General features: G+C 41.6%; 1 protein-coding gene across 1 annotated transcript in view; it reads left to right on the plus strand.

The window, feature by feature from the left end:
- Window positions 1–26,943, plus strand: part of LOC143930762 (solute carrier family 2, facilitated glucose transporter member 9-like) — a 107,575-nt gene that overhangs the window by 44,865 nt on the left and 35,767 nt on the right. Inside the window, exons 5-8 of the mRNA XM_077455338.1 lie at window positions 3,302–3,447; window positions 6,851–6,983; window positions 16,964–17,151; window positions 18,658–18,768. Of these exons, the coding sequence (XP_077311464.1) occupies window positions 3,302–3,447; window positions 6,851–6,983; window positions 16,964–17,151; window positions 18,658–18,768 (578 nt within the window). The remainder of the gene's footprint in view (window positions 1–3,301; window positions 3,448–6,850; window positions 6,984–16,963; window positions 17,152–18,657; window positions 18,769–26,943) is intronic.

The raw sequence follows: 26,943 nt of genomic DNA on the forward strand, positions 1-26,943 counted from the left end.
TTGCTGTTATAAAAATCCTATTATTGGTGTTCTTTCCTTTTTAACCTCTTCCCGACCAACCGCCACAGTTATACTACGGCAAGTTGGCTCCCCTGCATGAGCCGTCGTAGCTATACATCGGCTTGTGGGGTCGGGATAGCAGGCGCGCTCCCACTGTACACCAGGGGTGCAGGTGCTCATGGCTGACGGTCGCGATGACCGCTGGCCATTAGCGATCGTGACCAGGAGAAACAGAACAGGGACAAGTGTGTGTAAACACACACTTCCCTGTTCTGTTCTGACAGGAGTGACAGATTGTGTGTTCTTTTTTAGCTAGGAACCACGATCCGTCGCATCCTCTGGTCAGTCCCCTCCCCCTTCAGTTGGAATAGCCTCCCAGGGAAAATAGTTAACCCCTCGAGCTTCCCCTAGTGTTAACCCCTTCACTGACAGTGAAATTTTTACTGTAATCAATGCAATTTTATAGCATTGATCGCTGTATTAATGCCAATGGTCCCAAAAATGTGTCAAAATTGTCTGAGGCATATGCCATAATGTTACAGTCATGATAAAAATCACAGTAAAAAAAAAAAATAATAGAAATGCTATAAAGCTGTCCCCCATTTTGTAGACTCTATAACTTTTGCGCAAACCAATCAATATACGTTTATTATGATTTTTTTTTGGGGGGGGGGGATATTTCTTATAGGAAAAAATAATGCGTGTTTTTTTTCAAAATTGACGCTTTTTTGTTTTATAGCGTAAAAAATAAACGCAGGGGCGATCAAATACCACCAAAAGAAAGCTCTATTTGTGGGAACAAAAGGATGTCAATTTTATTTGGGTACAACCTCGCACGACCGCGCATTTGTCAGTTAAAGCGACGCAGTGCCGAATCGCAAAAAGTGCTCTGGTCAGGAAGGGGGTAAATTCTTCCGGGGCTGAAGTGGTTAATGACCACCAAAGTAGGAGAAACGCTGCCTTGCATTCAGTGAGAATTTTTTTTCTTTATTTTTTTTTTTCTTTATTTAGAGGAAAACCGCATTGCAAATAAATTTTCGTTTATTTTAGGGATGGTGAATATGTAGCTCATAGGTTGCAAAAACAGGTGTTCACTTTAACGGACAAGCATATTTACACGAAATAGCACAAACATTTGTCTATACAATATTCCCGTTTCTCATTTTCCTCACATAGGCTTCCTTTTCCTTGGCCTCTCTACCCTGCATTTGTGCCTCCCCCTTCCTTCACTTTGTTTACACATGCCTCCCCCCTTCCTTCATTTTGTTTACACATGCCTCCCCCTTCTTTCCCCTTGTTTGTAATTTAAGCCTAAAGTGATGGAATTAAAGAAGAAATCCTTGTGAATAGGTAAACATTCACTCTTAGGCCAGCCATACACATACAGTGATGCGGGAATCCCTCCTGCTGGGCCATTATCTAATCCCGGCGGGGCAGGGGAAGAAGTCCTCAACGGGAGAAGACACTGATTATTGCTAGCGGTTATAGCGGCCACTAGCAATAATCGCAAGAGCATCTGGTAGGCTGGTTGTAGCCAAGTTGATCAATCGATCATTTTGGTACAATCAGCCTGGCCATTAACGGTTCAAAGCCATGTATGGCCAGCCTTAGTTAACTTTGTTTTAGTACTTTTAAAGAGAAAACAAAATCTCACATACAGCTAGTCCATTTACCCAAAATTGGTGCTTATATTGGACTTTCATAGGCCACTTAAGGTTAACATTTGGATACAGTATGTTAGTCTTGTGTAGGACCTGTTGTTATATTCCTACAACCAGTTAAAACGTTGGTTTTGGATAGAGGGACAGGTTTGAGCCTCTGTCAGGCGTTTTACTCATGTGTTAGTTTTTGGGAGATTTCCTTTTCCCTTAACTTGCCCCAAAAAAAAAAAAATAATAATCTATCCAACAGGGACACAAACAGTAGAGTAGAGTACGCGTTCGAGCTTCTGACAAGGATTTACTTGTTTTCCATGTCCCAGTGGGCTTAATGCTTATCTTCTGACCATATAATGTTCTGACAACATAAACTCTACTGCAGTGATGGCGAACCTTGGCACCCCAGATGTTTTGGAACTACATTTCCCATGATTCTCCACTTCACTGCAGAGTGCATGAGCATCATGGGAAATGTAGTTCCAAAGCATCTGGGGTGCCAAGGTTCACCATCACTGCTCTACTGCATTAAAAACTATTTGTAGCATCTCATTTAGGTTTGCCTGAACATTTGGAGACATGATTTTGGTTAGCCAGGACAACTGACATTAGATCACTTGTTTGACCTCTTTTGAAAAGCTATCTAAATACAAGAACAAACCTTTAATCAATTTCCGCTTACCAGTCTGTAGATGCTTTGTTAATTTAAAATTTTCAGGCTCAGCACTGTCTTTACAGAAATAAAAACCTGCATATCTGCTGGAAATGCAATGCTTTGTCACTTCCTGTGAGTTGAACTCAAAGAACATTAGCCTTCCCTGATATCTTCTATAAACTACTGACCTCACTACCCCAATTTTGAGATGAAGTGGTGTTTGGAGTCCAAATCGGAGTAGCCTAGGATGACAACTTTTCTCCTCTGTAAATACAGTACAGTAATTGAATGTTTTTACCCTAAGACAGGAAATGTGAAACGGGTTGGATCTACAGATGAAAATAAAAAGGGGGATGGGGCCTGAAAAAAAAAATTAAGGCAGCAACCACATCAAAAGAAAGGCTGGCCATATATTATACAATTTTCTTCAATTTATTTAGGATTTACCTTCAACTATGTAGTGCAAGGGCCTGCCTGATTGCATACAAAATGAAAGTGTTTAGGTTCGGCCCTTATATTGCGGTATATGGTTTTGGTGAATCTAAAAGAAAATTGTACAATAAAATTGTATAATGTATGGCCAGCCTAAGGATTGGTGTCAATGAACCACATTTTTGTTCTTTTGGTTTTAATATGCTTACAGTCTTCACTAAGACTGTATTCTTTAAACTCTTCACACATGCACAAAACAAGATCACAAGATGGAGAACTTTCTTGCGGGCTCTGTCCGCACAACAGTATTGCATTACATCTTACAATTTGTGTGAATTACTGCTGTCTAAACTCAGTATAGCAAGTGCCATAGTGTTTCTTCCCCATGTTACTAATACTTTAATCAGTAAAAAGTATGCATGGAATGCTACAAAAACCTGCTAATTGCAAACCTTTAAATGACTGGACCTTGCCGATTGTAACAAACTTGTATCTTTGTTGGGTGTAAATGTCAGATTTGCTTTTGTATTAACCCCTCAATAAATGATCTTGTTTGCAGGCATTTCTCTCAGTGTGGTTCCTATGTACTTAGGAGAAATTGCCCCGAAGAATCTTCGTGGATTTTTGGGTCTGATGCCAAGTATTTTTATCTGTTTGGGAGTGTTTTCTGCACAGGTTCTTGGCCTACCAGAGCTACTGGGTCAGGTTTGTTGGTCATGTGTACTGTAATTTTTCCTGAAAAAACTGAATTTTATAGTTCATGATGGACATTTTAAAAATATGTTGTTTTTAGTTGGTTTAATACATTCACTCAAATTATTATAACTCCAGGAATGAACTTTTCTTCAAACTTGCAGATGTAAATATCCATATCCGATATTTGGAGGACCCTCTGGGGTTGCTGAAAATCACTGCAGTAGTCCTTTCTATGTACAGCGATAGCCATGACCTTTTGGGTACTGCTCAAAGTACTTACTCTCTGCACACTGAACCCAAACGATTGATTGTTTGGCAATCGTGCCATTAGGAGAATGCCTTGTAGTTTTTTTCAGTACAATGCATTCTCTAATTGGAAGAAGTGAGTAGGAGATGATGATGAAGATAATGATGATCGTATAATTTCCACCTCATCTAATCAGAGAATGACTGACTTATATCCATTAAAATGCCTAGGACAAATTTTCGAATGATGGTGGTGCAGTTTGTGTGCAGAAGGGAAGTCGCTTGAGCAGCACCTAGAAGATTGCGACTATCACTGTATGTAGCACAGGCAAATTTTCAGCACACCCAACAGTCAATCAGATACGGATGCTTACATCAAGCCAACCTGGGCCTATAAGTTTGCAAAAAAATAAATGACTGGAGTTCTGCTTTTAGGCTTTTTTCTTTTTCAAATGATAACTTGTTAAAGCTAATAAATGATAGTAAATTAATTTAAAGGACAAGTCCTGCCTTGGCTTTTTAGACTGGGCTTCTCCTCTGGGTCACAGGAGTGCAATTAGTTTTGCTCTCCTGTGACCTGTTTTCAGCAGAGAGCGTTCTGAAGTCCATTGAGGCAGCGCGTCATCCCAACTTCCCAAGTCTGGATCTGCCTTGACTGATGGCAGTCTCAGCGAGCCGCTGAGACACCCGCTCCACGCACCTCCACAGCTTATCGCTCCAATGAGTGTAGAGGAGCAGAGCAGGAGCAATGCTTGGGGAGGAGTGAGAACCGAGCCATCAGAGGTGTTTGGTGGCTTGGTTCTGAGGGGGACAGCTGCAGCATCGGTCTGATGCTGCATCCACCTAGTAAAGAACAATTAGTCACAGGTTGTTGGTGAGTTCTAGATAAACCCTCTGCACACTATGCACTGAAAAACAGGGATCTTTAATTCACACACATTGCAATATTTGTTTAAGCTGGCCAACTGCATCAAAGAAATCTTACGGCCAATCCTACACTGCTCTACCACTGCAAATGCTACGGTGGACACAATGCCAATATTGTGGCAAAACAAGATAGGGGAGAGTTACTAGGCTTCTTTAGGTTGTTGGTGAAGAAACTCCAACCCATTATTACTTTGCAATAACTACAAGTGACCAGAGTAATTGTAGTAATCAAGATCACTGCACCCTTCTTAATATCAGGAAGTAATTGGGCTTTTTTTTTCTGTCTGCATTGCCATTTTTTGAGAAGGCTTGTGGAATGCTGCAGAGCTTCCTTTCTTGGGCCTGCATGTGAGTTTTGGGTGATGGAATGTGTATGCTTTCTAGCTGCTATAACTTTCCTAGTTAGGAAAAGCCAGAGAAGTGGAACTGGCAGAGGAACAGCTTGTGAAGAATGGCCACCTTGCAGTGGTAACTGAGAGATTATAGAAAGTCTAGAACATCATACTCGGAGAGGCATTGGGAACTTTTAAGCTTGCATGTGTAGTAAGATGAAGAATAACTTCAAACAAGCTCAATAACATAAGCTTGGCTTAATAAAGCTGAACATGAGAGAATGTGTCCTCTTTCAGTGAAACAGAACTGTCAAAAGAGCTGCTACTTGGAGTTAAAGCGGTAGTAAACCCGCATTTTTTTTTTTTTTTTTTTTTAAAACCTGCAAAGCAAAAGGCATAATGAGCTAGTATGCACCGCATACTAGCTCATTATGAAATACTTACCTTAGAACGAGGCCCCGACATCTCGCCCGATCCACGCCGAGGAAGCCGACATGCTCCCTCGGCGTCTCTTCCGGGTATCGCGGCTCCGGCGCTGTGAGTGGCCGGAGCCGCGATATCGTCACTCCCGCGCATGCGCGCGGGAGATTTAAATCCGGCCGGACGAGCGCTGCCGGATTTTCGCGGAGAGAACCCCCTTGTGCGCATGCGCCGCTGCAGTCAGCGGCGCATACCGAGGGGAATATCTCCTAAACCGTACAGGTTTAGGAGATATTTTTTTTACCTACAGGTAAGCCTTATTATAGGCTTTCCTGTAGGTAAAAGTTAAAAAAGTGGGTTTACTTCCACTTTAAAGTAGTGTGTAATTTAAATATAGCAAGATTATTACTAATTGTATTAAAACAAACTCATTTCAGAGTCTCCTAATCTGAAAGGGAAAATGAATGCAATGGGACAGAAATATGGACATTTCCATTGCCTATTTGTTTTGAATAGGGTGCATGCTCTGGGGTCATCATCCGTACCCTTGCATCATTAGATGTGTCTTAGCCCTTGTACACACGGGTCGGAGATTCCGACAACCAAATCCATTGGATTTTGTCCGTTGGATTTTGTCCGTTGGATTTTGTCCGACGGAATTTGTCCAAAACTGTATTATATACACACGGTCGGACAAAGTTTTCGGAAAATCCGACGTGATGATGTTATTTTGTTACGACGGGACTACGTTCAGGCTAGTAGCCAATAGCTTTGGTGTAGGAATTTGATCTGAGCATGCGTGCACTTTGTCCGATCGGAATTCTCTACAAATGATCAGAGTATGTCTGATGGGAGCATTTTGTCTGAAAATTTTACCGACATGTTGGAAAACTTGGTCCGTCGGATATTCCGACGGAAACAGTCCGATGGAGACCACACACAGTCGGAATATCCGACAAAACGGTCCGATCGGACACATTCCGTCGGAATCTCCGACCATGTGTACAAGGGCTTAGACACAGTGCAAACCATTGTGTTTGTCAGGCATTCCATTGGTGTCTCAGGCAGCCTGTATTGTCCTGTAGCAACCAATTCTGTTCTTCCTTTGCTGTGGCAAAAAATGAAAAGGTAAATCTGATTGCTTGCTGTAGTATAGGACAAACTAAAAACATTGTTCTGATGAAAGTGGACCTGTGAGAAAAGAGTTCAAAGTTTCTTATGAAATATATAACCTGGCCTGCTTCCAGGTTTTGCAGTCTCAAATATTAGTGGAAGATAAATACAGGCAACAAAGTCTTGCTCTGGAGCCCTCTTATGAAGCAATGAGTGCATATGGCTGAACAGCTTATAGGTAGTTAATTTGCTATTGTTTGTAATAGTGCTCTACTTCAGACTCCTTCTGCTTGTAATCTAGAAGGTATTTTTGCTAGCATGTAAAATACTCTGTGCAGTCCTTTTTCTATTCTTACATAATTTTGTCTCAACAGGATGCTAGCTGGCCCTTGTTCCTTTCCTTGGTGGCGATACCCACTTTCGTGCAGATTTTGATGTTGCCTTTTTTCCCGGAGAGTCCTCGCTACCTTCTCATTGACAAGGGCAATGTGCATGCTACAATAGATGGTGAGAAACAGACCTTGTTACACTCTCTGAAGACACTTGGTGTTCATTTGTTGAAAGATAAAACTTACAAAAAATGTATTTGGCATCTCTATGTAATCTTTAATGTGTATAGTTCATAGATTGAGAAACTGAGGAAAACTGATGAAATTTGGAGATCTAGATTCTGGAATTAACTTTATGTCCATTTCATCTTTCTAAAATGTAACTTTTTGTACACTGGTTAGCGAAAAAGGACAAGGCAAGAAAAGCAAATGTCTCCGGTCTATAATCGGATGTGCCACTATTGATTTGCATTGCTCAAATGTGTGTGAAGTTACATTATGGAATGTATGTACAGAAAAAGCAGACCATACCTAGCCTTGAAGTTGATATGCTGAATGGTACGGTGGTGTTTTATTTCTGAGCTTTTAAAGTTGAGCTTGCAAGAAAAAAAAAAAAAAAAAAAAGTTGAGCTCCAGCAAAAGCTTTTTTAGATTTGGCCAGAGTTGGGGAAACTATAACCCACTTCTAGTTGGCAAAATACTGTCTTTTAAAAATTAAGGAGATATTTTACTGATGTGGATGCAATTGTAGTCTGGCTGGCTGAAGGAACTTTCTAATTTTTTAAATTTTTTTTTTTCCCTCACAAATTTGCAGTCTTTAGCATCCAGTTACATCCTTAAGGCTAACGTCATATTCAGGAAGCTTTTAAAATGCAATCTGCTGTCAAGCCTTCGGGAGTCCAGCTACCTCTTAAAAAATGAGACGCATGCACTTGCAACCCTGTGAGCATTTGGCTCCATGGACTTGAATGGGCAAGTTTTGACAGGTAGTGCTGCCTGTCAAATTGAGAAGTACATTTTAAACCCCCCAGGCTGTATGACCACTTTTAGGTGGGTGGTCAAGAGGGTGGTAAACTGCCTTTTCTTACCACCCTCTGGCTGCCTATGAAAGAAACCAGTTGAGTAAATGAGTTTTCATGAGGCTTGGATAAATCCTTGTTGGGCTACATTCAGATGGTGGAATATCTACTTATTTAGTTTGCTGTATTATATTTTTTTGTATTTAGCGATCAGAAATGATAACATTTTCTATGGTTTATTTAGAAGACCAAATGGGAACAAATAGGATGTTCGTTGTTGGTGTTTACATAAACTTTAAGGGAAACCTTTACCGAGGCCTTTTTCACACAAGGCTTCAGGTATTCTAACAGAAGTATGTACAGCGAGTTTTTGGAAGCTTTCAGCAACAGAACTACTGTCCTTTACAATGACCAAACTTTTCCAGATGTCGCAGAACATGTTCACTTTAGGTATTTAGTCTACTCAGCTAATCCTCCGATTTCATCTGTGAGAAAAGCCATTAGATTTCCTGCTTGACAATAAAGAAGCTTTCACCTTACAACCTGGACATTGACTGTCTTGTCCTCCTGACAGGACGTGTTCTAGTGCTACAGAACGACTCATGCTCTTAGGAAGATGGATGGGTGATGTCCCTCACAGTCTTGTCTGTCACTTTCATTGCTTCCCTCCGGTTACCAAAGATACCTGTGAATCTCTTTTCTCTCACTCGTCTTTCTGACTGCTTGTTGAATTGCCCAGCGCACACAAAAGCAATGATCATTTGATACAGAGACAACACTGTTGGCTATTATAATGACTCATAATCACCCGGCTGGAAGTATGAGACAAAATGAATGGGAGGGGTTACATGCGCTTCTCATTCTGCCAGTAATAGCTGATGCTTGTCGCAAAATCAGTTTTATCTTTTATTTTTTCATGTACCTAATGCACAGTATTGCATGCTTTTTCTATACTGATTTTATAATACAAATTGTGTCTATTGTTCACTGGGCTATAATAATTAGCATTCCTTCCCTTAATTTGGTATTAAACAGAGTATAAGTAAAATGGGCAAACATAACAAACAAGGCACTTAATGTAAAAGAGTTATAAAACCATTTGCAAAATTGTATGAAAAAGAGAACACCTAAAAATGTGCAATTTGAGACTATATTACTATGCAGCATGCTGTTTCCACATAACAAGCTATTTTAGTTTTAAGGAGGCCTTCCAATGGCAGTTGGCACTATCCATGCATTACAGTGCTATAGTAACTCTGTTTTTTCTGTATATTTTCATTTAAACTGTAATAACTGTGATGTTTGCATAAAGGTTTATCTCTTCTTGATGCCACATCATGCTTGATGTGTGTTCTAGGATAGCCTGAGCATGAAGTAGCATACTGTTAAAGTCATTTTTGTAATTTATATCTAGGCTGTTATTGCTGACCTGTGCTTTGGAAAATGCTAGTTGACTGGCCATCTTGCTGAGCTTCCTGTCCTGAAAGTATGCAGTTTAGACTTTAATGGAAGTATATTTTTCCTGTTCAGTATGTCAAAGTAGTGAAACTACAGACAGCGAGACGACTAGTTAATTTTTAGAAATCCTGTACATTTCTGTTGGTGCAGATTTCCTTTAAGAATCAATCAAGTCCATCTCTTATTTGCGTTCCATGAATTATGTCATTCCTCCAAGCCAGAGGACGATTGAGGTTCTCGTTTGACTCCCTGTAATTTGGCAGTTCCTTTTTATGCGTTGATTGTTTTGCAGATTATTTTAAAGGATAAGATCACCTTTCTAAAATCATAAATAAATATAATAAATTAAAATTTTTTGCAGGTAAAAAAAGTGCATTTTATTATTATACATTTTTTAGGAGCCTGTAAAGCATTACACCCGTGACAGGAAGCACCAATGATCATCAGCGCCCTGGTAGTTCATTGAGCGCTACAAGCCCTCAGCCGCAAAGCCACAGAACTCTGTGAATGAATGACTCAGCTGTGTGTGCGGAGCCCAGCACGGCAGCATTCTTTTCAAATTGTGACAGCTGGTGCTGGGAGAAGATTCCTGGCCAACTGTCACATCTAGGAGGGAGATCAGGAAGGGGCTGCAGAAGCGGGAACATGTTACATGTGCCCCTCTAAAAACGGGTGGAACATGCTCCCAAAGATGAACTTGTCCTTTTAAACTTATTTACTGACTTGAGCATATTCACAGTGTCTTAAACAATCATTTTTGTATATGGACAACTTGGGATAGTGTTATGACTTTTTGTAGGCTTGTAAGCGGGGCCCGGGTTGCCTCCCGTGTTGCCATAGAATTCAGCTGGATCACCTTATAAATTGTACCAACTTCCAGGGAAAACATTTTTGTTGTGCCAAATTGTACTCCCCTTTGTGAGGATGGTGGCTGGAGACCAGGCCCCTCCACTCTCTTCCTGACTGTGCCTGATCAACCCCCTGATTCTTTCCTGAGCTCGACAGCCATATTTACACAGACAATGTCTACTATCATCTCACCAGGGTTTACTTCCTCTTTAATTCTTCATTGCATAGATTCAACAAGGTGTTGGAAACATTCCTCAAAGATTTTTAACCATATTGACATGATAGCATCACACAGTTGATGAGAATCTCATGTTCCACTGCACCCCAAAGGTACTCTATTGGATTGAGATCTGGTGAATGTGGAGGCCAATGGAGTACAGTGACCTCATTGTCGTGTTCACAAAATCAGTTTGAGGTGATTTGAGCTTTGTGGCCTGGTACATTATCTTGAAAAAATATTGTGGTGCCAGAATCTACTGCACTATTAGTATACAACTATTTTAGATAATAAATATAGATATTACTTCAGCCTTTCACCATGTAGCATCAAACTCATGGCGCAGTCCATGCGACCAGAAAAACTGCATGCAAGAAAAAAAGACAAGGCTTTCCAAAAGGGTCATAATAACTGAACACTACGTTTGAATTTAATTAAATTTTATTTAGAAAAAAGAAAACGCACCATAATATCAAATATGACAAAATACCAAAAATAGCAGTCTGAGGATAACCTTCCAAAATATTAAAAAAGACAAAGTTGTCTTTTAAAAAAAGAGGGATCACAGCTGCACATACAGCCACACAATCAGACATACACACAGCTCAAAGGATGGGAGTTGATTGAAGTATTGTTGATCAGTATATATTGCATATATTATCATCCTCCTTCCTAGTTAAGCAGTGGTTTGGGTTCAGTTACTGCGACCCTTTTGGAAGGCCTTGTCCTCCTTCTTTTTTTTTTTTTTTTTCTTATATGGTACATTATCCTGCTAAAAGTAGCCACCAGAAGAGGGGTACGCTGTAGTCCTAAAGGGAGGGGCATGGTCAGCAACAATACTTAGGGAGGCTGTGGCATTTAAATGATGCTCAATTGGTACCAACGGGCCCAAAACTTGCCAAGAAATTATGCCCCACACCATTATCCTACCAGCCTGAACCATTGATGCAAGGCAGGATGGATCCATGTTTTCATGTTGTTTACATTAAATTCTGCCCCAACCATCTGAATGTCGCAGCTGAAAGTGGGACTCATCAGACCAGGCAATGTTTTTCCAATCTTCCATTGTCCAATTTTGGTGAGCCTGTGTGAATTGTAGCCTCGGTTTCTTACAGGAGTGGCACCCATTGCCCAGCTGCTAAAAGGAACGATGTGTTGTGTGTTCAGAGATGATATTCTGCATACCTTGGTTGTAACGAGTGGTTATTTGGTTTACTGATGCCTTTCTATCAGAACCATCTACCCATTCTTCTCTGACATCAGGCAACAGGGCATACTCGTCCACACAACTGCCGCTCACTGGATGACTCATTCTCTTTTGAACCATTCTCTGTAAACCTTAGAGATGGTTGTGTGTGAAAATCCTATTAGATCAGCAGTTTTTGAAATGCGCAGACCAGCCCGTCTGGCACCAACAGCCATGCCTCATTCAAATTCACTCAAATCCCCTTTTCTTCCCTATGCCGATGCTTAGTTTGAAATTAAGCAAGTTGTCTTCACCACATCTAGAGGCTTAAATGCATTGACTTGCTGCGATGTGACTGACAGATTAGCAATTTGTGTTACCAAGTAGTGGACAGGTGTACCTAATAAAGTGGCGGTGGCAGTGAGTGTATATTTACTGTATGCAGGGTAGCCCAATGCTGTTACATGTTGAACTAAGTTTTTGGTTACTTTCTCAAGAATGCTTTTAGGTTGATTAAACATTGAAAAACAAGGCCCACCAGACCCATTTCTGGCTCATATTTGGGATATTCCATTCTTAACAGATGTTTACACAAGCACAGATTATCTTTCAGCTCTTAATGTTTGGCAGGCAAGCCAAATGCCCACTTAAGCCTGTAAACAGGTAGAGGGCAGGATAGGCCCCTTCAAAGTCCCCTCTTCTACATAGAGAAGTCTGGGAGTCCCTATGTAGTCTAGAGCAGAGATATGCAATTAGCGGACCTGCAGCTGTTGCAAAACTACAAGTCCCATCATCAGTGCGGCAACAGCTAAGAGGTCCGCTAATTGCATATCCCTGGTCTAGAGGAAGAGGCGGAGCTAGGGGAAACCCAAAGAGAGCAAAGGAAAGAAAACAAGGCTGCTGTGCTCGGAAGGGGGAGAGCAGGGCTCCGCGGAGATTCCCATTCCTGAACTCCTGGGGGGATGAGGTAAAGCTACACTACTTCAGAGCTGATGAAAAGGCAGAAAGGACTCAGTTTCCTCCTTGGTTCCCCCCTTCAAGGGGGGAGGAAAATATGGAAGGCAGTAGAGGTAAAATGCAATCTAATCACTCCAGTCAAAGCTGAGAGAGGAGCAAGCATCTCCTAGTCGGGCAGTTAAACACTACCTCTATTGTTGTGAAAAACAACTGTGGATTAATGAAGTTGGAACTGTTATGCCGTCACTCAACTTTATACAATAAAGATGTTGTTATTGATCTCGGTGTGAATGTTTGCACAAGGGATCCACAGCCAAACCTGATGGGTTTACTTCCTCTTAGTTTCCCTGCAAAGATAAAGCATAATGGGCTACTATGCACCACATAGTAGCCCATTATGTGTCACTTACCTGACACAGGAGCCAGCGATTTCACCGCTGTCCCCTCTTCCACGGAGCATCAATCTTCTTTCCGGGCATCGTGGCTTCGGCGCTGGGATTGGCCGGAGCTGTGATGACTTCACTCCCGCGTATGCGCCATAGAAAGCTGCACCTGTCTTTTTGCAAATATCTCTTAAACCGTGTAGGTTTAGGAGATACTTCATGGACCTACAGGTAAGCCTTGATCTAGGCTTACCTTTAGGTCAAAGTGGTCTGTAAGGGTTTACAACCACTTTAAGCACTTGGCGCCCACACTACGTCATATGACGTCATGGGCTTTGTGGCGGTATATCTGAATGATGCCTGAGGCCACAGACATCATTCAGATATCGGCATTTTCAGCCGGCGATTCCCTGCACCATAAGAATGATCATAGCGGCTGTTCCACAGCTTGATTGTTCTTACGGGCGGTGGGAGAGGACGCCCCCTCCCTCCCGCCGCCCTCCGGTGCTTGTACCGACTCACCGCTTCCATCGGTGAGTCGGTCACAGGATCCGCCGGCCCCCGGATAATACCATAGAGATTTCCAGCAGACCAGATCATACCCGGAGTCTCTATGATCGTTGGGAGGCCAGGGACGATGTTATGACGTCACGCCCGGCCTCTGCATTCAAACTAACGGCGCCGTTTTGGCTGGGAAGCCAGGATCATTTATTTATTTTTTGATTTTAGGCTTCCCAGCCTAGAGGCGAGATATGGGGTCTTATTGACCCCATATCTCACTGTAAATAGGTCCGATAGGAATAAAAGTAATCAAAATATATATAATATATTTTTTGAAAGTGTCAAACTTAATTCTTTTTTTTTTTTTAACAATAATAAAAAAATAATAATTTAAGTGCCCCTGTCCCCGTGAGCTTGTACGCAGAAGCGAACGCATACGTAAGTCCCGCCCACATATTAAAACGGTGTTCAAACCACACATGTGAGGTATCGCCGCGAACGTTAGAGCGAGAGCAATAATTCTAGCCCTAGAACTCCTTTGAAACCCAAAACATGTAACTAGTAAAAAAATGTAAAGCGTCGCCTATGGGGATTTTTAAATACCAAAGTTTGGTGCCATTCCACGAGCGCGTGCAATTTTGAAGCGTGACATGTTGGGTATCTATTTACTCTGCGTATCTTCCTCTTTCACATTATGCAAAAAAATTGGGCTAACTTTACTGTTTTTTTTTTTTTTTGTTTTTTTTTTAAGCATGAAACTTTTTTTTTTTCAGAAAAAAACATGTTTGAAAAATTGCTGCGCAAATGCCGTGGGAGGTAAAAAGTTGCAACAACTGCCACTGTATTCTCTAGGGTCTTTGCTAAAAAAACATATATAATGTTTGGGGGTTCTATGTAATTTTCTAGCAAAACAAATATGAATTTTACATGTAGGAGAGAAATGTGAGAATTGGCCTGGGTGCGAAGTGGTTAAGGCAGTTCTGAAGGCCAAACAGGGTCCCACCCGGTACTAGCAAGGTTTATCTAATAATAAAGTGACTGGTGAGTGTATAATCAATGCTTAAAGTGTAAATATGCACCAGGAGGACAGTGTGCAGTTTTGATACCACCCTGCTTACTGTTCCAGTGGGAAATGTTGGACCACGCTCACAAGCTGCAGAGAAGAGTGGATGGCGTCCACTTCAAGCTGGTTCCTAAAGCTAGTTGAATTTTGTTTGAAAATGTTTTGTGAATGTTCATTTGATTTATCTAATCCATAGTGGGGTCACATCAATAGCAGTTTTTGGATGTAGCAAACATTTCATAAAGCAGATTTCCAGGCTACAATCTAGGTTTTGAACATTGGAGCAAGCCCCCCCCCCCTTTTTTTTTTTTTTGTTCTCTCCAGGTAGACTTCTGTTCTATCTTGGCGAGGTACATCATTTTGGCCCCTCCTTCTCCCCATGCCTTCTGGGACCTGTGTATGACCCAGAAGACGATGGGACCATTAAAGGCACAGCGCGACTCGCACATGGGCAGTAGGAGACCTGCTGTGAATTCTGAAGGTTTCAATGCCGGTTTCCCTTAGTTGCAATGCCGACACCTGCCCCCGAGCCAAATCGGCATCAGGGGGCCAACATCATGGGATCCCTGGACAGGTAAGTGTCCTTATATTAAAAGTCAGCAGCTACATTATTTGTAACTGCTGAGCTTTAATTATTTCTTTTTTTTTTTTTTGATGTTGGAACTCCGCTTTAAGCACATTTGCACAAAATTCCAAAAATGTATTTCATTCAAACATTCAATAAATTTACTTATAGATAAAATTATTCAGGCGCATGGAGTATGTGTGCAAACAGTTCAAAGGGGTATACAACAGGTTAAGTTACATAGTAGGTGAGGTCGAAAAAAGACACCAGTCCATCAAGTCCAACCTATGTATGTGATTATATGTCAGTATTACATTGCATATCCCTTAAGGATAAGTTGTGATCCATGATGTTATGATTTATTCTCGTCAGTGTTTTTAGCCTATGGCAATAAAACCTATTGTAGTTTTTATGCTGCACTTAAGTGCCCCCCCCCCCTCCCCCCACACCTTTTCTTCTTTCTTAATAAATGTACTGATGACAATTTTCATACAAATGTTTGTATGAATGCTCGTTCGAAAATCTACTATTGCGGGGCCAGTTTTACAAAACTGATCATTTTGTATGGCGAGTAGCATAGGATTGTTCTAAAACTCAGTTCCTACCTACAACTTGGCCAGTTGCAGGTTTTTTTATTTTTTTATTTTATTTATTTTTTTCCTTTTGGTCACACCAAAATAAATGGAGGGAATGATCAAAGGCTTAAATTCAGTAGTGTAGAGAACTGCAAGTAATACATTTGTAATTCACTAAGTCTACCTCCAAGCTGGCTCCTATAGCATGTAAATTACAAAATTGATCATCTGTTAACAACCCAATGCTACCCTTCATACAAAGTTCTTAATCTTCATTACTACCACAAACTTGGCCAGTTGCATTTTTTTTTTTTTTTCCCCTTTCTGTCACACCGAAAAAAAAAAAAAGGAAATGATCAAAGGTCTGAATTCAGTAGTGCAGAGAACTGGAATTAATCAGTCTGTAATTCCCTAAATCTGAGAACCATAATTAAGCTACTGCCCAAAATCACTGGCTGTCCATCAAACAAATATTATCACTATCTCTTATGCTTCATGACAAATTGTTGTTGTTCTAGTGTATGCATAAAGAAAAAGGCATTTTCAAGGAAAACCATGAGGGCTTTTCTACAATAGGTTCCAGTATTGAATATAATGTTTCATGGTTTCATAGTTGCTAAGGTTGAATAAAGACACCAGTCCATCCTGAGTGTCTACAATTGTCCCTATCCCTGTACATTGCACACTCACATCGGTCCCTACCCTCAAGGAGCCCACAATCCAAGGTCCCCATTCATATACTAGGGCCAATTTTGGACAGAAGCCAATTAACCTACCTACATGTCTTTGGCTGGTGGGAGGAAACCCAAGCAGGCACAGGAAGAACATGCAAACTCCAGGCAGGTAGTTTCGTGGTTGGGATTTGAACCAGCGACCCTTCTTGCTGCTAGGTGAGAGTGCTACCCACTACACCACTGTGCCGCCCCTGCAAGCTTCTGGCTGGCCTGGAGAAATCTACAGCATGCAGAAATCTCCTTTCAGAAACATCCATTGGTCAGTAGTGGGCCACAGAAAGTCACCTGAAATTTTCTTTGTGAAACAAAGTGTTACCCTCTTCCTTGCCTTCTAACTCATGCTAACTTGTTTAATGAGAGAACTAAGATTAGGCCACTTTTACATAAAGAGAAAAAAATTGATTGTGCTGGGAATTGGGAGGTATAACTATTCACTATTTTTTGATAACAGGAAAGTTGTTTCCCGAGACAGGGAGTGGTAGAAAAAAATGGGAATGACCATCAATGTTGCAACAAATGCTCATGACACAAATCTAAGTGCTGCATTGCATTGGCTGTAAACTCACGAACTTGGTGCTTGTCTGTGACAAAAAAATTAAATAGATTGTAATCTAAAGCAATGCCCAATACTCATCAGGTCTGTCTACTTAGCTCTTAGGTGTTTTCGAGGAGAATATGATGTTCAAGACGTTATTGAGGAGATGCAGGAGGAGCAGCAATCTTTGTCCTCTGTGGAGGTGGCCTCTGTTGTCCAGCTACTGATGGACCGGACTTTGTTCTGGCAGACTCTGTCCGTCATCGTGCTCAATATGGGTATGCAGCTGTCTGGAATAGATGCTGTAAGTCGTACATATATATATATATGCACAGCCAACACTAGTGTAAAAAATGAACTGAAAACTAGTCACCGCAATTTAAATGGCTGAAGATTTAAAGAAAAACAAAATGCAAAATATTGTAGATGTACTATGCAGATCTAGATGTCCGATGACCTTATCCCAGGTGTAGTATGATGTCATCATGTCTCTGATACCCATATACAGGTGCTGCAGCTTCATCCCTGGAAATGTTTAAACCCAGAAATATCTTTGAACTTCTGTATTGTCCAAACATTTTCCCTTTAAAATGTTTCCTAGTTATTTTCAAATGTTACTACTTTGCTCTTCTTACACAGTATTGCCCACAATACAAAGTTTTGCAACAGTTTACAGAGCAAGGATAAATATAAATATGGACAATAAAGACAAAAAGAACATTTTGGAAAAGAGAAAACCTCTTCTTGTGAACATAATCATATCCAATAGGGTTCACTTAAAGGGGGTATGGGTACATAGTTGCACAGAATATATGTCCACAATCACTAGCATCATATTGCATCAACCAATAATGAGAATATAGTGTTTTATAGACCCAAAAGGTCCAGAGGGAGCTATTTTCTAATGTCCTGGGATTTTTAAAGTGTAAGTCAAGGCACAAGAGAAGACGCAGCTGATTAGTGAAACTACTGATAAACCTATTTAAAATCTCCACTTATAAAAGTAAATTGTGAAAGTGTCATAGGGTTTTCTTCTAAAATTGGGTCACATTATGTGGATAGTAGACATGAGCGCCGTCAAATGTGTTTAGTTTCGTTCCATACGGAAAAAATTGTATTTTTGTCATTCGTGTATGGAATTCAATTCGGATTCGTATGAAATACGAATTTTCGTTAGATTCATAAACTTTTCGTTAAAATAACAAAAGTTCGTTATGAAGAATTTATCATTATGAGGGGCTCCCACCATCCTTGTGATATGCTGACTTCCTGGGTTTTTAACCTTTAGTTTCGTTAACTTTTCGTAACAATTACGAATGTTTGTTATGATGAATTTATCATTATGAGGGGTTCCCACCATCCCTGTGCTGTGCTGACTTCCTCTGATTGGTGAACAAAACATCAGTCCTGTTTCTGGTAATTTGGATCGGAAATTTCGTATGAAATTCGTAAGCATAGAAATTCCCATAAGGTTCCCACCATCCCTGTGTTGACTTCCTGGGGTTTTAACTTTAAGGTTCATAAACTTTTCGTAACAATTACAAATTTTCGTGGTCGGGTTTTACGTTTTTTTTTTAAATTATTTTTCTTTGTTTTTTTTTTTCTTTTATCTACTAACAAGCAGCAATTTTACAAACAAAGAAATGCAATGCATAGCACGATCCAGAAACTAGAGGAAGGACATGTTTGATAATTCTGTAACTCAGATTTTTGCACATGTACATATAAAAGTAGGTCTTTTCCATGTAAACAAATGTTGGCCCATTAATTTGTTTGGATGACTGATTTCTGAAGCTATGTTTATTTGCAGATCTGGTTCTACACCAACTCTATATTTGAGAATGCTGGCGTTCCTTTAGCTGAGATCCCATACACAACAGTGGGGACTGGGGCTATAGAGATAATTGCCGGGATGATTGGGGTAAGTGCTCAAGGCAAAGCATTGCCTAAATATTTCCTTATTGTACAGCCTATAAAAAGACATGCCCCAAACTATTCTGTAGTCCTTGCTCTACCCTACTAGAATATTTTGGAGGCTACAATTTTTGACCTTCTAACAAAATAGTCAATATAGGAATTGTATACCTTCCAGACCTCCAAGTCCACATTTAGTATGCATACCTTTTACAACTTTGTTCAAGCAAATGCCTGAATACACAAATAAAAACTGATATGGAAACTGTTTAACCTGCCACAGGATTTGTATTTCTGTATTTATATTTCTGTCCATCCATCTCTCAAACGAATAGTGATTGTACATTATATATATATATATATATATATATATATATATTATAATAATTTTTTTTTTTATATATATAAAAAAACAGGCTTTTACTTACGAGCTCTGGCACTCCTGGCTTTGGTGAGTTCCCTCCATAGGAAGCCCAGACCTATGGGGCACTCATATGGACTCTCTCCCGAGCCTCACTGTGTTTATAGTCAGACAGCGGGGCTCTGTCCTGCCCCCTCTCCCTCCTCATTGGCCTTGATTTGATAGCAGCTAATGGCTCCTGCTGCCTCTGCAAAGCCTGTGAGACCAGGAGGTGAGGGGAGAGAGAGCCACCTCAAATGAACAGAGTGCTAGATCGAATGAGGGCCCAGGTAATTATAAGGAAGGGGGGAGGGTGAGGGGGATACTACTACCTAAATATTTTTAACCTTAAAGTGGAGTTCCACCCAAAAAATTGAACTTCCACTTTAAGTGAAGGTGACCCCCTGACATGCCACATTTGGTATGTAATTTTGGGGGGGGACACGTGGATACCCTCTTTTTAGAGGGATCCAGCTCTCGCTTCCTCCCAGGGCAATGCGGTGCTGGAAGGAAGTTCCTCCCCCCCCCCCCCCCCCCCTCGCTCTTGGCAATCATCTGGGACATGTCACAGGTCTCAGATTGCCCAGCCAGTCAGTGTGAAGCCACAGCTGGACGCCCACAATGACCATGCCGGCACCGCAGAGAGGAGGGGTAGAGGAGCGGGGCTTCATTTGCCCACGTCGTTGGACCGTGGGACGTGTGAGTGTCCAATTTAATAAAAAAACAAAAACTTTTATATGGGTGGAACTCCACTTTAATGCAAGGTAAAAATATTTAGGCTTTATAACCACTTTAACACAGTCCCTTCACACAGTACATTCAGGTGGTGGATGACATCACTTTCAGTTACAGGAACGTACTTTCCCAAATCCCAGACTGGGCAGTGAAGGAGCGGGGGGGTTGATGAGGTCATACCTTTTGTTTGCTCTATTATGTTTCTTGTCATCATGTTTGCATCCAGCACACCTGATCACTGGTTTCATTAGATACAGTTAATGGTTTATTCATGAATACAGAGCTGCATTAATTTGTATCATTTGTATGTGCCTTGGGTCCAGCTTTATTGGTGATGTGTAAAAGAATAGCTAACGTGTATTAGAAATACTGTACGTGTAAAAAAAACAATCCGGTTAAAATGGAGACATCGCCAACAGAAAGTGGAGTTGGATTTCAAGCTGTACCATCTGTCAACAATACAGTACATATAACAAAAGGAAAGGGATGATCATTTTTATGTAAGATTTTGATTACATTGACAGAAAATGTATACCCAACGACCATGCTTGGAGAGATTCTATGCTGCCCTTAAAGATTCCTGGCCTGGTAGCACAGTTAGAAAATTTAGTAGTAGTAGTAGTAGTAGCCATGAAAACCACACTGGGATTATTTACATCTGTGCTAGGAGAAATTCATGGAAAATGCTATCTGTTTAGCTATTATGCTGGTTCAAAGGCTCCATTGCCTTTTTTGAGCCACTGATTCAAAACTGTTATACAGATCCTAAAGTTCTGACTTCCAGGTTATTGAGTCAGAGAATGTTGGTTCCAAAAACAGCCAGACAACTTTTATATTTATATATATATATATATATATATATATATAATGTGTGTGTGTGTGTGTGTGTGTGTAATAATTTTTTTTTTTTTTTAGAAGAGGTCAAAGATCGCTGGCTGCTTCTTTACTTCTCTCCATATTGATTTCCCTTGAAACATAAAGAGAGGTGGTGTTCATCACGGAGGGCCAGTTCTTAGCACAGCAGTATCTCAGCGCTCATTGTTTTCGGTGGAGTGCTATGAAGATTGTTGCTTCTATTTCAGGAATATGGTGCTGTAGTAAGGGTTAATTTAGTGTTGAGTTTAGAATTGTGATGTGAAAAATGAACAGCACCATGCTAACAATGCCAAAGCCCAATGCACTGCTTTTTAGATTTGTGTTCCCTTCACTTTTTCTAGATTGCACATGTTTAGCTTTGGAAATGGTCTCATTTCTTTATATTCATACTTCATATTCATACTATTAAAAGGGCCTATGTCAATGTCAACATACATTAAATTGTCAAAAATATTGTGACACCTGCCTTTACCTGCCTGGCTGTTCTATCAGGTTGAGGTCAGGATTCTTTGCAGGCCAGTCAAATTCATCCACCTCAAACTCGCTTATCCATGTCTTTATGGACCTTGCTTTGTGCATTGGTGCGCGGTCATGCTGGAAAAGGAAGGGGCCATCCCTAAACTGTTCCCATAATGTTGGGAGCATGAAATTGTCCAGAATGTCTTGGTATGCTGATACCTTAAAGTGGTTGTATACTCTTTTTTTTTTTTTTTTACTTTTACCTACAGGAAAGCCTATAATAAGGCTTACCTGTAGGTAAAAAAATATCTCCTAAACCTTTACGGTTTAGGAGATATTCCCCTCGGTTTGCGCCGCTGACTGCAGCGGCGCATGCGCACGAGGGGATTCTCGGCCTGAAAATCCGGCAGTGTCCGGCCGGCCGGAATGAAATCTCCCGCGCGCATGCACGGGAGTGACGATATCGCGGCTCCGGCCACTCACAGCGCCGGAGCCGCGATACCCGGAAGAAACGCAGAGGGAGCATGTCAGCTTCCTCGGCGTGGATCGTGCCAGATGTCGGGGCCTCGTTCTAAGGTAAGTATTTCATAATGAGCTAGTATGCGGTGCATACTAGCTCATTATGCCTTTTGCTTTGCAGGTGTTAAAAAAATAAAAAAAAACAAATGGCGGGTTTACTACCGCTTTAAGAGTTCTTTTCACTGGAACTAAGGCTGGATTCACACCTATGCATTTTTACTGCATTTTGCAGATTTGCACTACAGAACGTGTTCCATAGGAAACCATGTTAAATTGACTGTAGTGCAAATCTGCAAAATGAGAAAAGCACTAAAAATGCATAGGTGTGAATCCAGCCTAAGGGGCCAAGCCCAACCGCAAACCACAATCCCCTCTCCACCAAATGATCTGGACCAGTGCACAAATCAAGATCCATAAAGACAAGGATGAGCAAGTTTGGGGTGGAGGAACTTGACTGACCTGCACAGAGTCCTGACCTCAACCAGATAAAATACCTTTGGGATGAATTGGAGCAGAGACTGCAAGCCAGACCTTCTTGTCCAACATCAGTGCCTGACCTCACAAATTGCCTTCTGGAAGAATGGTCAAATATTCCCATAGACACACTCCTAAACCTTTTGGACAGCCTTCCTAGAAGAGTTGAAGCTGTTATAGCTGCAAAAGGTGGGCCAACTCAATATTCAACAGAATCCTACGAACTAAAGCTGGTTATACACTATGCAAATTTTTGTTTGATTTCTTTTAGATTTACCTTCAACTATGTAGTGCAAGGGCCTGCCTGATTGTATACAAATTGAAAGTGTTTAGGTTTTACCTCCATATTATATGGTTTTGGTCAGGGGCAGACTGACAACTCATGGGGCCCCCGGGCAAGAGGAGGAGATTATGGGGCCCCCGAGCAACAGGAGAAGATTATGGGGCCACACACACACACACACACACACACACACACACACACACACACACACACACACACACACACACACACACACACTATACACACACTGAAAAGGTACTGGAGAGGCGGGGCAGCTATAATCTTGGGATTTTTTTTAAAAAACACCGATTTTTACATACTGTCCCTGTCAGGAACCATGAAACAGACAGAAACAGAAGTACAATCAAATCACACTTGTTTGTTAATAAAAATGAAAAGGTAAATAGAAAAAAGCGTAGTCAAGCATAGCCAGAGTCCAGTAGCCAGATCGGGTAATCAGCCAGTCCAGATGTCAGGGATCCAAGGAGAGAAACTGCAAGCCAGTCTTGAAACAAACAGCAGGAGATGGTTCCTAGTGATGTGACCAACGCGAAGGCAAAGGAAAGAGTGAGATGGAAGGCTTTAAATAGTCAGGTCAGACGAGCTGGTAACTGTGGAAAGAGAAGAGAGCTGGCAATTAGCCGACAGCTGAGCCGCCAGCCCAGAGGAGGAAGGGCTAAGCCAGCCCTGGCAGTCCCTTGTTTTATTGAGGCTGGCAACCCTGATGGGGCCCATTGGGGGCATGGGGCCCTCGGGCAGTGCCTGAATGGTCAGTCCGCCCCTGGTTTTGGTAACTCTAAAGGGAAAAAAAGCTAAAGAAAATTGCATAGTTTGCATCCAGCTTAAGGCTGGATTCACACCTATGCACTTTTACTGCTTTTTGCATTTTGCAGATTTGCACAACAGAACGTGTTCCATAGGAAACAATGGTGAGTGGACTGCAGTACAAATCTGCAAAATGCACAAAGCACTAAAAATTCATAGGTGTGAATCCAGCCTAAGACTGGGATGCCATTAAAGTGCATGTGCGTGTATAGGCAGATGTCTCAATACTTTTGACAATATAGTGTACCAAAAAATGGCCTAATCTTTGCAAAGGGACTGCTCCCTCTGCTGCCTTTGTGAAGCAATAATATACAATGAATATTGTTTTCAGCGAGGCTGGTTGTAATAACCATATCATTCCTATAAAATAAGATGAATTTTAATAGTGATGTGGGAAGACACAGATAGTCTCTCTGTACTTTATTGTGACTTGAGGCAGAATGGAGAACAGAGAAGGGTGTTGGCCATTAGGCCTTATAAGCACAAAGAAAAATTGTCACCTAACAAGCTGATTACTTTGATGTCGCTGTTTTGTCCCCTCTTGATCTCTTCCCCGACCTTCCCTTTCCAGCAGCCTCTTGTTCTAAACCATTTATAGTCTCCTTATCCAAGAGTTACCTCGGTGGAAAACAAATTTTATAACAGTGCGCGCCTTCCATATTTTTAACCCAGGGCTGGCCTGTGCTACATAACACTAAATTAGATTTTTGACAATTAGAGAGACTAATGTGAGCCATCAGCTCCCAGGAGCAAAATCTCGCCGTACGGCCTTCCTTTAATAAACACATTCCAGTAAAGATGTGAAATCTAGAGCTTATACCCACCCCTATCCTGCTTATTTACCCCTTTTCTGTCTTACTGCAAATCCCCCTCTTTATTCCACTGTACTCTGACCCGCTAAATGGCCCTCGCCCTCACCATCCACTACTGAGCAGTAATAAAAGTGCTTGAAGTGGTGCAGAAGGAATGGGCTGTGCAGTAACTGGTTCACATTCACTCAGGCAGACTCATAGCTCTGTTCATCTGATTGGTCCTGAGTGGAGACAGAAATGGCACCCAATGGACACTGGGAGATTGGTTATAAAATTACAAGCATTTGTTCTGCTGTCAATATTTTCTGCTGGTTTTGCTCAAAGCTTTTTTTTTTTCTGCATCTCCTTTTCCAGAGGGGAGAAAGAAAGTTGAAGCGAATGCAGCTCTTCCAAGATTCTTTGTTATGTAGTTTATATAAAGCCTTCAGTTTATTTGATCAATTGTAAAAAACGGAAGATGGTATTTAAGTTGCAGTTTTATTTTCTGTTTGATTGCAATCTTTCTTGTTCTGTTTCATGCCCTTAATCAGGGGTACACCTGATAACTATCAGAGACAGGAAAGAGGTAGGCCTTTTTATAATCCAAAATTTAGCCAAAATATGTACTCTTGACACAGCCCCAGTTATTATTCCACCATTTCATAGGAACAACAGACCATCAATGGCACATCTGCCAAAAAAACATTTCCATGCAATTACACTTAAATCCACTTAAAGTAAATGTAAACCCAATCACTTAAATCTCATAAAATCTTTAACATGCCCATGTCATTTTAAGTCGCCACCTTTTTATTAAAATGATACTTGGTGAGTCTGCCATAAATGTGCTTGTTTAGGCACTTTGTTATGCGGTTACAATGTTCTGTCCCTGTCAACCAATTGCTCTCCTGTGTTGTCATCCTGCCACATATGCTTCCAGTTTACCCATAGGTGACAATGCTGATGCTCACTGTGTAGGCAAGGTCTGCTGTTGACACCATTAGGAAGCCCATCCTGAGCAATGACCTGCAGCTGCTGAAGAGGATTAGATCAGCAGCACTGAGATGCAGAGCAAGACAAAAAAAGTGAACATTTCTTTATTGTACATCATGGGACACAGAGCCATAGTTATTAACTGTATGGATATATAGGCACCTTTAGGTGATGGACTCTGGCATACCCAATACAGGAAGTTCACTCCCTATATAACCCCTCCTCCTACCTGGAGTACCTCAGTTTTTTTCGCCAGGGTCTAAGGCAGGCATTCCAAAGTCCAGCCCACAGGCCAATCGTGGCCTGCAGTCCGGTTTTAAATGGCCTGCCTGGTTAAACATGTATATCTATTGTGGCCCCCGACGATCTCCCAGCATCGGGGCCACAAAAGATATATTGGCTGGCTGCCTCGGAGGGAAGAGGCGGGATGAGTGCCGTGCACACAGGAGGAGGATTTCCTGTTTACATGGCAGCCTCTGTAATAGGAAGTCCTGTCTCCGGCGCTGCCATTGGACGACTGTTCTGTCCATCAAAGGAGGCGGGACTTTCTCTTTAAAGAGACCGCTGTGTAAACAGGAGATTCTCTTGTTTGGGGTTTTATTCAAACCTCTTTATGGTACCAAAACCGAATGGAGATGTCAGACTCATTCTAGAGCTAAAGAATTTAAATCCGTTCCTGAAAATCCACTCTTTTCGCATGGAGTCAATCAGGTCGGTGGTTTCTATGCTACTAGGAGGAGAACTGCATGTCCCTAAAGTTCCCATTCACCAAAGGTTTCTGTGGTTTGAGGTAGAACAGCATCATTTCCAGTTTTTAGCCTTGCCCTTTGGGCTAGCTACAGCACCCTGGTTTTGTTTACAAAAGTTATGGTCCCACCTCTAGCCAGGTTAAGGGCACAGGGCATAACAGTCTTGGCGTACCTAGACAATCTATTTCTAATAGACCAGTCGATGGCTCATTTGGAGCAAAGTGTGCGCATTACAACCAGTTACCTGGAAAGTCTAGGTTGGATTCTCAACCTGGAAAAGTCTTCCTTAAAACCGCTAAAAAGCCTGGAATACTTGGGTCTGATCATGGACACAGCCCAGAAAAAGGTGTTCTTGCCTCAGGCAAAGATCAACGCCATAAGAGAGCTGGTGCAGATGATCAGGTCGAAAAGAGATCCCTCCATTCGCCTTTGCTAGGAAAGATGGTGGCTTTATTCGAATCGGTTCCCTATGCCCAGTTCCAATCGAGACAGTTGCAAAACAGTATCCTGTCTGCTTAGAACAAGCTTTAGACTTGCCAATGCGGCTGTCCCAAAGCCTCAGTTGGTGGTTGGGAACCCAGAATCTGCTGAAAGGAAAATCCTTCAGACCAGTTATCTGGAAGGTAGTAACGAAAGATGCCAGCCTTTCAGGTTGGGGAGCAGTGCTAGAAAAGACAACTGTCCAGGGACAGTGGTTAAGAACCAAAAGGTCATTGCCCATCAACATCCTAGAGATTCAGGCAGCGAGTCTGGCTCTGAAGGCCTGTACATTCGGGTTAAGGGGTTGTCCTGTCAGGATCCAATCCCACAATGCCATAGCTGTGGTTATTTCGATCACCAAGGGGACACCAAGAGTCTCGCAGCACAGAGGGAGGTGAACCATATCCTATCTTGGGCAGAAAGGAATGTTCTGTGCCTATCAGCAGTTTTCATTCCGGGAGTAGAGAATTGGCAAGCAGACTTCTTGAGCCGCCAGCAGTTGCTCTCGGGGGAATGGTCTCTTCACCCTGACATTTTTCAGGCTGTTTGCCAGAAATGGGGGACTCCGGACCTAGATCTTCTGGCATCCAGGTTCAAC

Source organism: Lithobates pipiens, unplaced genomic scaffold (assembly GCF_037356315.1).
Source record: "Lithobates pipiens isolate NorthernLeopardFrog02 unplaced genomic scaffold, aLitPip1_a1.2 Scaffold_25, whole genome shotgun sequence".
Lineage (NCBI taxonomy): Eukaryota > Metazoa > Chordata > Amphibia > Anura > Ranidae > Lithobates > Lithobates pipiens.